Here is a 12,232-nt window from a genome sequence, read left to right on the forward strand (position 1 = left end):
TCTCCCGCACCGTGCCGCATATTTACACTCCTCATATTTCAACTCCACACCACATACATCCATTCCTCTTTATAACACATGGCTAAAAGACATTGACTTTGGCAATTGCAATAGTTCTCGGATTACTTAGAATTATAGGCTTTGCCAATGCTTGTTATAATAAGTTGCCCCAACTGGACCTTGAGTTTATTACAGAAGTGCAAATTACAGCCCCCACCTCTGACACTGTCTGGTAACCATTGACTCTCCCAGGACCAGCAAAAAGTATCTTGCAGGAACAATGAGATCCGTAGTAGAAACCCAAACACAATGTGGTAGTGACATTGTAGAGAGTATGCTACAGCTTGGTGTAGATAAAGGATGTAGTGAGAGTGAGGACAGTATGCAGAGGAACATTTACAGCTTTGCTCTCTAATCCACAGGTATAGTAATGCAAAGGCCCAGAAACCTCCAAAAGATGTAGCTGTGGGGCAGACTCTGGAGAGCATTGGAGAACATTCCTTCTTGCAGGATAAACTCTTGGAATTAAAAGGTAAACGGACATCAGATTGTGAGACAAACACCAGGTAAGCAACAGTTGTTCATGATGGAGAAACGTGCACTGCAATAACACCCCTGCATCCGACGAAGAAGACTACACATACAAGCGTGATGGCAAGTGATATCTTTGTTGTGTTGATGCAGCGCTACTCCGGAAATAATTTCTAACACCATAACACCTTTCCCTGAAGTACAAAATCATACATATACTCGACAGTGGGGCCCATGACACCGCAAATTCAAAGGAGAGCTGCTGTATCATAGTGGAGTGTCTAAACTAAAACTGGATATTTATACTATTTAAACCTGGAGTTTAAATGAGCTTACCATGTTTTTAATTTAATAAAAACATTTTAATTAGACACGCCACCACTAAGGTTGACGGATCTGCTAGTATAAAATTAGGTGTAGGAAAACTCAAGACAAGCTTAATTCTCCATTTATCTAATTTTATTAAGAGCAAATTCAGCATGTCTAAAAAGTTATTCACTTAATTTATTTTCTTTATTTCAAAAACGACATTTAAAGAATAAGAATTTATTTCGGACAATTAATTTCATTTATTTCAGAAATAGACAATTATTTTAATTTAGAAATGCTTCACTAACTACCCTGACTAATAACCTCATCTAAAGTTCAGATCTCATTCAAAAGAAATAGAAAATTATTCAAAGCCTTACATCACAGGAAAATCAGCATTCTGACAGCATCTCTCGAGGAAATCGAAAAGAAGTTTTTTCTTAAGTAAAAATCAGCACTTTTTATACCTTTTCCGCTCGCTCTATCTTTCTAAAAAGTAGCTTTCAACTTAAATTCGAGTTCTGATTGGACAATTTAGGGGTGGATGAGCATAACCTCATCTTTTTAATATTCGTCTTCCCTTGTGTCAGCAAAATCTAATAGGTCCTTTGTTTAAGAAAATGTCCGGCCTAGCCACGTTCTCAAATTGATATATCGAAACATTTTCCCACGTATACAAAAGTGACACCCACAGTTGTTGGCAGTCATCTATATTCTCGGGACATGGTGGCCTTGAACCTCGCTGTTCAGGCACAGTCAGCTCGCATTCATTCTCGGCTTTTTTTGCGCATGCGTATTTCTCTTAGGGCCACAGTAATCGAGCAACTCCATTTCCCAATAGGCCTCACAAGTCAAAAATGGGAACTATCATAGAAACAAACACAAATGAACGTTAATTTAAGAATTTTAACCTTTCTGTTTACCTCCTCCCTTTCTAAGGTTTTCCCTATTAGTAGTTACCTAGCAAAATAGCCACATTTAAGCATAATATACTCACTTTTCCTCATGTTTTACCGCAAAATAGGTAAACAAAAGCACATTTATGCCGCATTCCATTATCTCAAAGCTGCTTATTAATTTAAGACATGATGGAATCACAAAATTAGTTAATTGGGATTGCAACATAAGCATAATTAGTTTCCCACGTATGTCTGTGTAGGTGCAACTTTTATTCTAAGTTAGGTAGTTTCACACGTCATTCAATTAGTTAAAATTATGATTTTGGAAGTGTGATTTTAAAAGGCGTACACAAAATTTTTGTTTCTCCACCTTGCTCCATCAGTGTTACAGTTGTGTAGGAGGGTAGTGTAAACAAATCTGTGATTGTGTTCAGAAGTGATGCAGAGTGAGAGAAGAGAAAGTTGTGAGAATGAGAAAAGTATAAATGGGGGAGCAGTGGTGCCAGTCAGTTTTAGCAGTGAAAGTATGATTGGAAAAGCAGCATTGTGAGGCTGCAATGCTTGTAATGAGGAGAACTTTAGAGGTCACGACATTTGAAATGAAGATCGGCCATGTTCTTGGTTCTGTGTAGGCTGCAGGTACGTCAACAAATGTTTTCCCCAGGTTATTTTTTGGGAATTCTCTAAATCGAAAGACTATTTCTGTGGTTTCTTTGAGAGAGTTCTGCATATTTTTCTTTGGAAAAGACATCTATTGAATGTGGTTAGCTGGATGGGTCCACGGCACCTGAGAATATTTACTGCATAATGTAGGCCTGTAGAAAGCTCCAAGAAGTAAATGTTCCTTACGTGAAGTCAGATATTTTAATAGGTTTGCCTATACATGGGATTTACCGCTTAACATATATATTTTTAAAAAGACACTTTCAGGTATAAAAATACAGTCCACTCTATATCTGAAATCTACATTATGAAAACTAATTTTGTTTTTTCATTTTGAAAATTGCCAAGCTAGATTTAAAAATTCGGTAATGCAAAACTTGATGCCTGAAGATAACTTTACAGACAAACTTCTTTTAAAAGCAAAGGAGGACTCTGGGCAATTGGCCACCGACAGGAGAATGCAATAGAGAGCTCTTTGATCATCTGGAGGCCTAGACCCACCTTGGCCCCTCAAAGAGCAACATGACAGATTGTCAGAATGTAGATTCCACTGTAGAAATACATGTGGAAGCAGAAACACCTGACACGAAACAGAATATTCTGACCTGTAGAGGAACAGAATAAAGAAGATGGTGGCTGGGCAGTAAATCTGTTTCTCATGGGGAGGAGGATTACAACTTTTTGGCTGACCCTGCACTGGATAGGTCCCATCCTCCATTGGGAGACTCCACGGTCAGTAGGATGGCCAATGTGTTTGCTGGGTGACAGATCCAATAGGGACTGGTAGACTCATGGTGCTGCTCCCACCCTGCTACCAGGGATTATTCCTTCTTTTCAAGCCTCCATCAACCAATCATCAGATAATTTGTACAGTGCTACATACCCGCAAGGGTTCCAAGGCGCTGAGGGGCGGGGGGTGCTGTTGCTACTGGTTGAACAGCCAGGTCTTGAGTTGTCTCCTGAAGGTTAGAAGGTCTTTGGTTTGTCGTAGGATAAGGGTCTTGGCGGCGCGGTGGGAGAAGGATCTGCCTCCGGCTGTGGTTCTACGGATGCGTGGGACGGTAGCCAGGGAGAGGTCTGCAGAGCAGAGTTTCCTGTTGGGAACGCAGAAGGAGAGTCGACTGTTGAGGCTGGGCTGATCTTGTGGAGTGCCTTGTGTGCGTGGATCAGTAGCTTGAAGCATATTCTTTTGTCGACAGAAAGCCAGTACAGGTTCCTCAAGTGGGGGGTGATGCGGTCGCGGTGCGGGACGTCGAGGATCAGGCGTGCAGACGCATTCTGGATTCTTTGCAGTCTGTTGATTAGCTTGGTCAGGGCACCGGCGTAGAGGGCGTTTCCGTAGTCGAGCCTGCTGCTGACTAGGGCCTGGGTGACCGTTTTCCTTGTCTGTCAGGATCCATCTGTAGATCTTGGGGAGCATACGGAGGGTGTTGAAGCAGGCGGAGGAGACAGAGCTGACTTGTTTGGTCATGGTGAGTTTCGAGTCGAGGATGACTCCCAGGTTGCGTGCGTGGTTGGTGAGTGCAGGGGGTGTCCCTAGTGATGCGGGCCACCAGGAGTCGTCCCATGCTGAGGGGTTGTGCCCGAGGATGAGGATCTCCGTCTTGTCTGTGTTCAGCTTAAGGCGGCTATTCTCCATCCATTCGGCGACTGCCTTCATTCCCTGGTGGAGGTTGGATTTGGCGGTGAGGGGGTCCTTGGTGAGGGAGAGGATCAGTTGCCTGTCGTCGGCATAGGAGATTATGTTGAGGTTGTGATGTCTGGCGATGCGTGAGAGGAGCGCCATGTAGACGTTGAACAGGGTCGGGCTGAGGTAGGATCCCTGCGGGATGCCACAGATGATCTTGGAGGCTTCGGATCGGAACGGGGGGAGGCCGACTCTCTGGGTTCTGCCTGAGAGGAAGGAGGAGGTCCAGTCGAGGGCCTTATCTCGAATCCCTGTGTCGTGGAGACGTGTGCGTAGGGTGCGGTGGCAGATGGTGTCGAAGGCGGCAGAGAGGTCCAGAAGGATGAGGGCTGCCGTCTCACCGTTGTCCAGTAGGATCCTGATGTCGTCTGCGGCGGCAATGAGGGCGGTCTCGGTGCTGTGGTTGCTGCGGAATCCTGACTTGGAGGGGTCCAGGATGCTGTTGTCTTCGGGGTAGCGGGTGAGCTGGATGTTGACTATCTTCTCGATGACCTTAGCTGGGAACGGAAACGGGGAGTTTGGCTATATGTGCGCTTGGGCAACTTCCTTTGTTTTCACGATGTGCATGGGACAATACAAAATATTGAATACTTAACAAGGGCTTTAAGGGATTGCATCATAATCCAGTATTATTGTATCTGAGCTGGGTGTAGACTGCACCCTGTCTTCCTACGTGGAAACTGAAACCGGAGTCCTTGGATGGTCCAGTCTTCCAAGCCACGATATTTTAAATACTGGCACGGGGTCCACCCTGCAGCTGTAATGGGAGCTTTCAAAGTAGTGATAAGAGGGAGGTGCATTGCAGAAACAGTGGGCGTCAGTTGTACTTTGCTAAATTAGTTGGTTATCCTAGAAGAGGGACTGAGGGAGGTAGAAAAGCAAAGACCGGGCCACTCAGAACTGCAACAGGCCCTGATGGATTCCAGGGAACTCCTACCAGGTTAGATAGAGAAACTTGGGTGTTTCAAATACAGGGAATATATGATCCAAGCACATACGGAATTCGACAGACCTGGCTCAACTGGGTTTAGTAATAGTCTGGAAACAGACCTGGGAAAAGGGTCTATAGGCAGTCTGACATTAATAATCAATTCAACGAGTATATGCGAGTGGCTCCACACATCCCACGAGCATCACAAACTATGTCCTAGACCGACTAGATGTGCCGGCTCTCACATGAGAGGAGGATTGAATCTTAGGATGTGTCCGAACGCTTTAAGAAATGAGGGTAGCACTGATAGAGCGCGGGGTCACCTGACTAGTTATCATACTCACCTGGGTCCATACACATACATACAGTTAACCAGGTAACCCTGCTCTATTCAGTTGTTATTTATTTCTCGTTTAGGACTTGACCTATATAACTTGACTTACGAATCCTCGTCATCGGTACCTAAAGTCCTATGGGATCAAAGGGAGTTAGCAAGAGAATATGTAGTAAAATAAACATTTGCACTCACAATTTACCTTGTAAATAACCACAAACTCGGGAAAGGTTTAAACACTTTATCTATGAAAATTCGTAAATATCAGAGTTTCATTCAATTAAAAGCTTGTTAAATCAGGAGAATGATTATGAAGCGAACATATGCAGAGATTTCATGAAAAATACTTTTAAGCATTTGAACATAGGGAGGGGCGAAAAAGGAAAACATTACAATGACGTACCCACATGAATTTATAATTACCTAAAGATGGTGTGAACACCAATCCTGGCCACGGGCTGGGATAAAGGACAAGACCTCTAGTAGATCTTATGCCAGTAAGACAGCACAGGTATAGATCAGGACGAGTGAATACCAAATTAGGAAGGATGCAGGTTAGAAACAGGTACCCTCAGCTAAGTGCAACACCAGCGTTACACCCCTCTCTGCGGATAACGAACGGACCCGATTGGATTGTTGAATCTTCTGACAGAGTGCTCCGCCAGCACCTCTGCTCTCGATCACCTATTGAGTGCGTTGGGTCAGTGACAGGTCAGCTATTCGGACAAGTCGGACAATTTTACTAGCTAAGCCTACCTTAGTTATACCATTTTCCAGGGCAGTGTACCACCCCCAAATGTTGCAAAATGTGAAATCCTACAATTTGATTGGCCAATATATGAGAAGAGGTCATCACACCATACCAATATTAACTTATTTTCATTAATAAATGGAAACTAACGTTCCCGCCCATAATTTTATTTTCCCATGCACTTTTATTCCACCCAGAAGTGAATGTATCAACAACGAATACACTGTAGTCCATATTTTAGTTTAGCTTCCTCCATAAGGGTCAGAAGTTGAGGTTCCCAGGAACATCTTCTAGCAAGTCAGGACTTGGCCAAGTTTCAAAGGTCAGTGCTTCAGGGACTTTAGCTTTTCTGCACAGTCGCAGTTACTCCAAAGATGGAGTTGAGAAATGCATATCAGGCCCAAATACGAGCTAGTAGCAAAGTCAAAGAGAAACAGTTTTAGAACAAAGAATAAATTAATGTTCTGTATACCACTTATCTCTACTCTATTCCCATTACTTTATTTTAACTATAGCATTAAGGATTAAGCAGAACGAACAATGTTTAGTTAGAGCAACAGTGCAAGCATTAGCATGTTAAACATATAGCAGCCATCTTAGTTCTAGTGCGCAGAAGCAAGTTTCCCACCAAGCAGAGAGAATACGTCACGTCACATGTGTGACTGACGCATGCGCAGTAAAAAATCCCGCATTACGGCGGCCATTTTAATGCATTTGCGTTACTGTTATTAAAAGCACATAAGTAAGATTCCCCTAGATATGTTGTGTGGTGCAATATTAATAAGACAAAACATGCTAGTTAGTACGTTACTAGTTATTTAGAGAGGGTTGAGTGCAAGCAAGTCGCTTTTCGTGCGTAACCTTGCTCCATCAATCCCCTCTTTGATGATATTTTATATCATCACCAATTAATAAAACAGATGCCAACTTTCAACATTTACTCAGCTCAATTTCTTCAAACTTTCTGTTTTGTTTCTTTTCATTATTCATTTGAAGATTTTTAACTTTCTTGTATAAATTTCCATTATACTCTTCAAGTTCTATTTCATCAAAATTTATTTTCTTTCCCTTTTTATTCACTGTGTACTTTTTGGTGTTTCTGCAACATTTACACCAAATCATTATTGCTAAAATCAGTAGGGCTACTCCCGATATTGGCATCAGTATTCTACCTACAATAATTCTTCCTACATTAGTAAACCAATTACCTATAGAGGACATGCACGGTCAACGTCCAGTGGTTTGAGTTCTCTTTCCAAATGTGTAATATTCTTTACATACCCTTTAATTTCAACGCTTTTGTCAGGTATGTAAGTGCAACAATGTTGCGCTTTCAACATTCTACAGACTCCGCCCTCTTTTGCCAATAATGTCAAAAGCAAGTCGATTTTGTAAAACCATTGATCTTATCGCAACCAATTCAGTATTGGTCATCAAAAATCCTCCAGCGGTGTCAGCCGATAAACAATCCACCACTGTTGACAATTGGAAAATTCTTTGAGTATTTAGAACCACTCCCACTGAAGGTATTATTGCACTAAATATATCACCTACAATTTCAGCAAAAGTTGCTTTTCAACTAAACTACGTGTTAGTCCATTAATTTCTTCATTGCTTCCAGTGATTTTTCTTACATGGTATATATTCGGGAATACTATTCCAAAATAGCAACTCCCATACCAATGATCAGGCAGTTTAAAATATGCCTTGTTTCCACAAATATGATAGATCCCAGGAAATACTGGTTCACTTCCATCTCTGAAACCCCAACGCCCAATTACCTTATAATTGTGCTCATATTTACTGGAACCAATGAATATATTGTTATAATAACTCGTTCCCTCTCTATGGAGACAAAGTTTCCCTTTCGTTTCAAAATCCAGTAACATATCTGCTTGAGTCTTGCCATTTGAAGCAAATTCTTTACTTTCAGCCCATTTAGGAACCTTTTGTTTCTGTTCAGTGGCTCTTCTATGGAAATCCTGTCTCCTTTTCTCAACTAAGTTTAGAAACATTTTCTCATTTTCATGTAAAATACATGTTAAATTATTCTTGTGTGCTTCAGCTATATCTATAGTACCTAGTGTTAGAAAATATTCACCCGTATAACGAGTTACGTCACTTTTAGTATGTACATGATTTAGGTTACTACGTATAGGAAGTTCAGAACAAATCACATCTGAGTTGGAATAATAATACTGTAATAGTCCTTTCTTATAAAACAAACTAGCTAAAATACTACATGAAATACCATGTCAGAGGCAAATGGTGGTACGTCACACCCTCAGCTACAGATGTGGGTAACTTCATACAAACATAATAATCAGTTATTTCCATGGCTTCTACATAATGTACTAATAGGTTAGCAAACACGTTTAAATTGGTTCTATTTTTAAATTTACTATAGTGTAATCCTTCCTCATCTGATGCTTCTAAATCTGTATGATCTTGTCTAAGACTAGCAGTTTATGGTTTTCTTGTGTACTTGTTTTCTCAAGTGTATCTGTCTTTTTAGGTATATTAGTGTCATTTTGTATATTTCCACCTGCACCATTATGGACCTTAAACATAGTTCTAACTAGGCTAATGGTTCCAGCTCTTGAACCAATGCACAGGTGTAAACTACAATTTCTCTCATGGAAGGTTGTTTTCCTCAGACACTAACTATACAAGAGCCTTTCTTTCAACTTCGCAAAGACATAGCGGTTCTTCGAACCAATCTTAAATTTCTTCCTAAAGTGGCTTCTGCTTTTCACATCAATCAGTCAGTTGAGTTACCCGCGTTCTTTCCTCAACCTGATTCTATAGAAGAAGGAGCTCTGCACACACTAGATGTTAGAAGAGCTCTTCTATATTATGTGGAAAAAACAAAAGATATCAGTAAGACAAAACAGCTCTTTGTTGCTTTTTCGCCACCACACACAGGCAATCCCATTTCTAAATCAGGCAGTGCAAGATGGCTCGTGAAATGTATCCAAACATGTTATGTGAAAGCGATACAAACCTTGACAATACCCCCTAGAGCGCATTACACCCCAAAATAGGGGCTAGTATGGCCTTCTTATGGAATATTCCTCTAGCTGCAGTCTTCCAGGCACCTGTAAAACATGTTTCACTTCGTGGGAATATGGTACTAGAATAACACAATTTTTTGCACAGATCTCAACAACCAGAAGAATCTATTGGTGATTTTGTTTCAGCTTTACGTGCTTTAATTATCACCAGAAATTATTATGACATGCATGGTGAGATCATCGTGATCAGCTAATTGAAAGTACATTCAACAGGAACATTTAGGCATGGTTGCTATGCTTATTTTAAAGAAGTGACTTCTCATACTGACAAAGTGCAGTGCAATGAGATTATTATTCTTCAATGCAAGAATCCAACTAAAGACACTAAGTACGAAATCTGAGTGCAAATAAGATTAGAAAAAAGACAATTTGTGTGGGGAAAAAAGTTTTAGTGCGCTTTAGGTGTGGTCTTAAAAAACAACTTTTTAAAGCCAAATACTGCCTTACCTCAGGCATGTTTTAAATGCACCAAAAAATGCCATTTTGTCAGAGTTTGTCGCATGTGACGGACCCGCAAGTATTATGCAATATGGAGGAGGAGGACAGTAGTGGTGAGGAGTGATATTGTACTTCGTGTAATGCATGTTGGTGCTCAGAGTAATGATTCTGATGTCTATATTGTTGAAAGCAATGTTTGCAGGAGATGTGTGCTTAACATTAAGAAAAAAACCACCAAAGTGTGATGTGCATCTGAATACCTGATTCTGGGTTGCTTTTTGCTATAATTGGGTCAGATGTGTTCAAGAAATTTCAGCCTTTTGATTTGAGAGCATCCTCTGTGAAGATCTTTGCATTTGATGGGGCTAAAGTCAAAGTTGTATCTAAATTTGATGGACAGTTGTAATTTGAGAACAAAACAGCTACAACACTAATATATGTATGGGTTGAATTGACTAGATGTGGATCACCAAGGAGATTTTGGTATATTCTAGACCCTAATCATCCTGTTCCAGTTGTATCTAAATCTTGTTTAATCAGTGTGAAATGTGAGAACTGTATGAGTGTATCATCGACCAATGAGTGTTGGAGCAGGAGTTTTCTCAAGATGTTAAAGGAAAATATAGGCAAATTGCATAGATTTTAGCCTAAAAAGAACTACAGAAGGAATTTAACCGACTGTGTGATCTTCATATTATTGACCCTATTGAATGTTCATAATGGTTGTCTCCGATAGTTCTAGCTTACAAAAGTGACTACACTTTGAAGTTCTGTGACCTGAATCACAATATCGGAGTAGTTCGCAGTCTTTGATCCAATATAAATGAGATGCTGTGCCTATTGAAGGGTTGGCGTTACTCATCAGTCTTTTAAAGGCTCATGAGGTTGATGCTGAAGGGTCACAAAGGTGTGTTCTAGTTCCAAGATAATATTTCGGTGTTCAGTAGTAATGTGAACAAAGGCGTCTAACAAAGCTAATAACTATGTTGATAGAAAGACATTTAACGTTAAAGTGTACTTTTGAAGCAAGTAGGGTCAATTATTTTGGACACCATATTAGTGTCAATAATGTTGAACCAAAGTTGAAAATCTTGAATGCCATCAGAGAAGCCCTGTATCACAAGAATAAGGAGCACCTTAAGTCATGTTTAGGTTTAGTGGAATATTAGTCCAAATTTCATGGGAAAAAATGCACCCTTAAAGAGATGTAGTCAAAAAGAGGAGCCTGTAGGTTGCGAGTGAAGAGTGCCAGTGTGCCGTGGATACGATAAAGTCACATATTTTTGGAGCACTGCCTTAAGAACCTTTTGACCCTTCTGATCACAATATCCTCAGGACAGATGCCAGACATGATGATGGGCTGAGAGCTGTATTTCAGACAAGTAAAGATAGCTGAAAATAAGCAATTATGTTTGCCTGTACAGCACTAGATAGGTCAGAATAAGCCTATTCCTTTGGGAAGAAAGCAATGGTTTTGTAGCAGGGTACTTGCCATTTAAGTACATTTTTCTGGGGTTTCACATTAGTATTATGCACTGACCACAAACCTTTAGCGGATTTATTCAGTACCAAAGGTGCTGGTAGAGCAACTCCAGGAGTTGCCAGATGGCAATGCTGTTTGCAAGAGTACCATTATTTCGTGGAGTATGTGACAGTCAAAATAATGTGGTGGCAGATTACCTCTCCATAATACCAATCACTAATGTAGATGAGTGTAAAATGGAGGATAAAATAGTTGTCTAACAAGTATCAAGGGCTTGCCATGACTAGTGGTGCAATATCGGAACAAGAATGGAGGGACGTTCTTGAACACGATACTGTTTTGTCTCCGGTGAAGAGTGGGGTTAGTGGTAATTGGCCATGCACTATAAATGTGGGTATGGAATTTGGTCCCTACGTTCAAGTAGCAGATGAATTGGCATGTGAAGAAGGTTTGGTATGGTGAATCGAACTATTGGTAGTAAGTACCGATTGTTTTGAGGAAAAGAGTGTTGGAGATGGCCAACGAAGGGCATATCGGACCTCGAGCAGTGAAGCAGAGTGAGAGCAGATTTGTGGTGACCAGGGATCGACAAGCATGTATTTTGTGTACAATTGTGAAAAATGTGTCTTGAGCAATAAGAGTCAACTCACAAAACCAGTGATTTCTGTGGAATCTGACCCGTCTTTCGTTGGATTTTTACATTGCCGACCTGTTTAAAGTACCTAGTGAGGTATACAAGTATGCTTTGGTGTTGATTAGCTACAGGTCTAAGTGGCCTCACAATGCTTTTGTTAGTATGTTGAAACACATTCAATTAGAGAATTTTTACAAGCAGTGTTTGGGAGAGAGGGTTATCCCAACAAATTGGTGACAGACAATGGGACACAATTGGTTTCAGACAAAATGTGTAGTTTCTTATCTGAATATGGTATAAAGCATATCTGAGTTCATTATATCATCACAGGAGTAATGAGTTAGTGGGACGTTTCAACCGCACACTAACCAATCAATTGCAGCTTGCTTTTTTTCAACAAAATGAACTGGAGGCATGCGGTCAGGACGTTGGTTATTCAATCAACACCAAATGTGACAGCAGGCATCACACCTTTTATGCTGCTGTGGGGGACAAGTA

The 12,232-nt window shown here is 40.8% G+C and overlaps 1 protein-coding gene across 4 annotated transcripts in view; it reads left to right on the plus strand.

Annotated features, from left to right (window-relative positions):
* LOC144756206 (E3 ubiquitin-protein ligase TRIM39-like) overlaps window positions 1-12,232 on the plus strand; it is a 230,767-nt gene that overhangs the window by 118,099 nt on the left and 100,436 nt on the right. For all 4 annotated transcript variants that reach the window (XM_078645818.1, XM_078645820.1, XM_078645819.1 and 1 more), the window contains exon 5: window positions 423-532. In XM_078645818.1, coding sequence (XP_078501944.1) covers window positions 423-532 — 110 coding nt within the window. The remainder of the gene's footprint in view (window positions 1-422; window positions 533-12,232) is intronic.

Source organism: Lissotriton helveticus, chromosome 5_1 (genome assembly GCF_964261635.1).
Source record: "Lissotriton helveticus chromosome 5_1, aLisHel1.1, whole genome shotgun sequence".
NCBI lineage: Eukaryota > Metazoa > Chordata > Amphibia > Caudata > Salamandridae > Lissotriton > Lissotriton helveticus.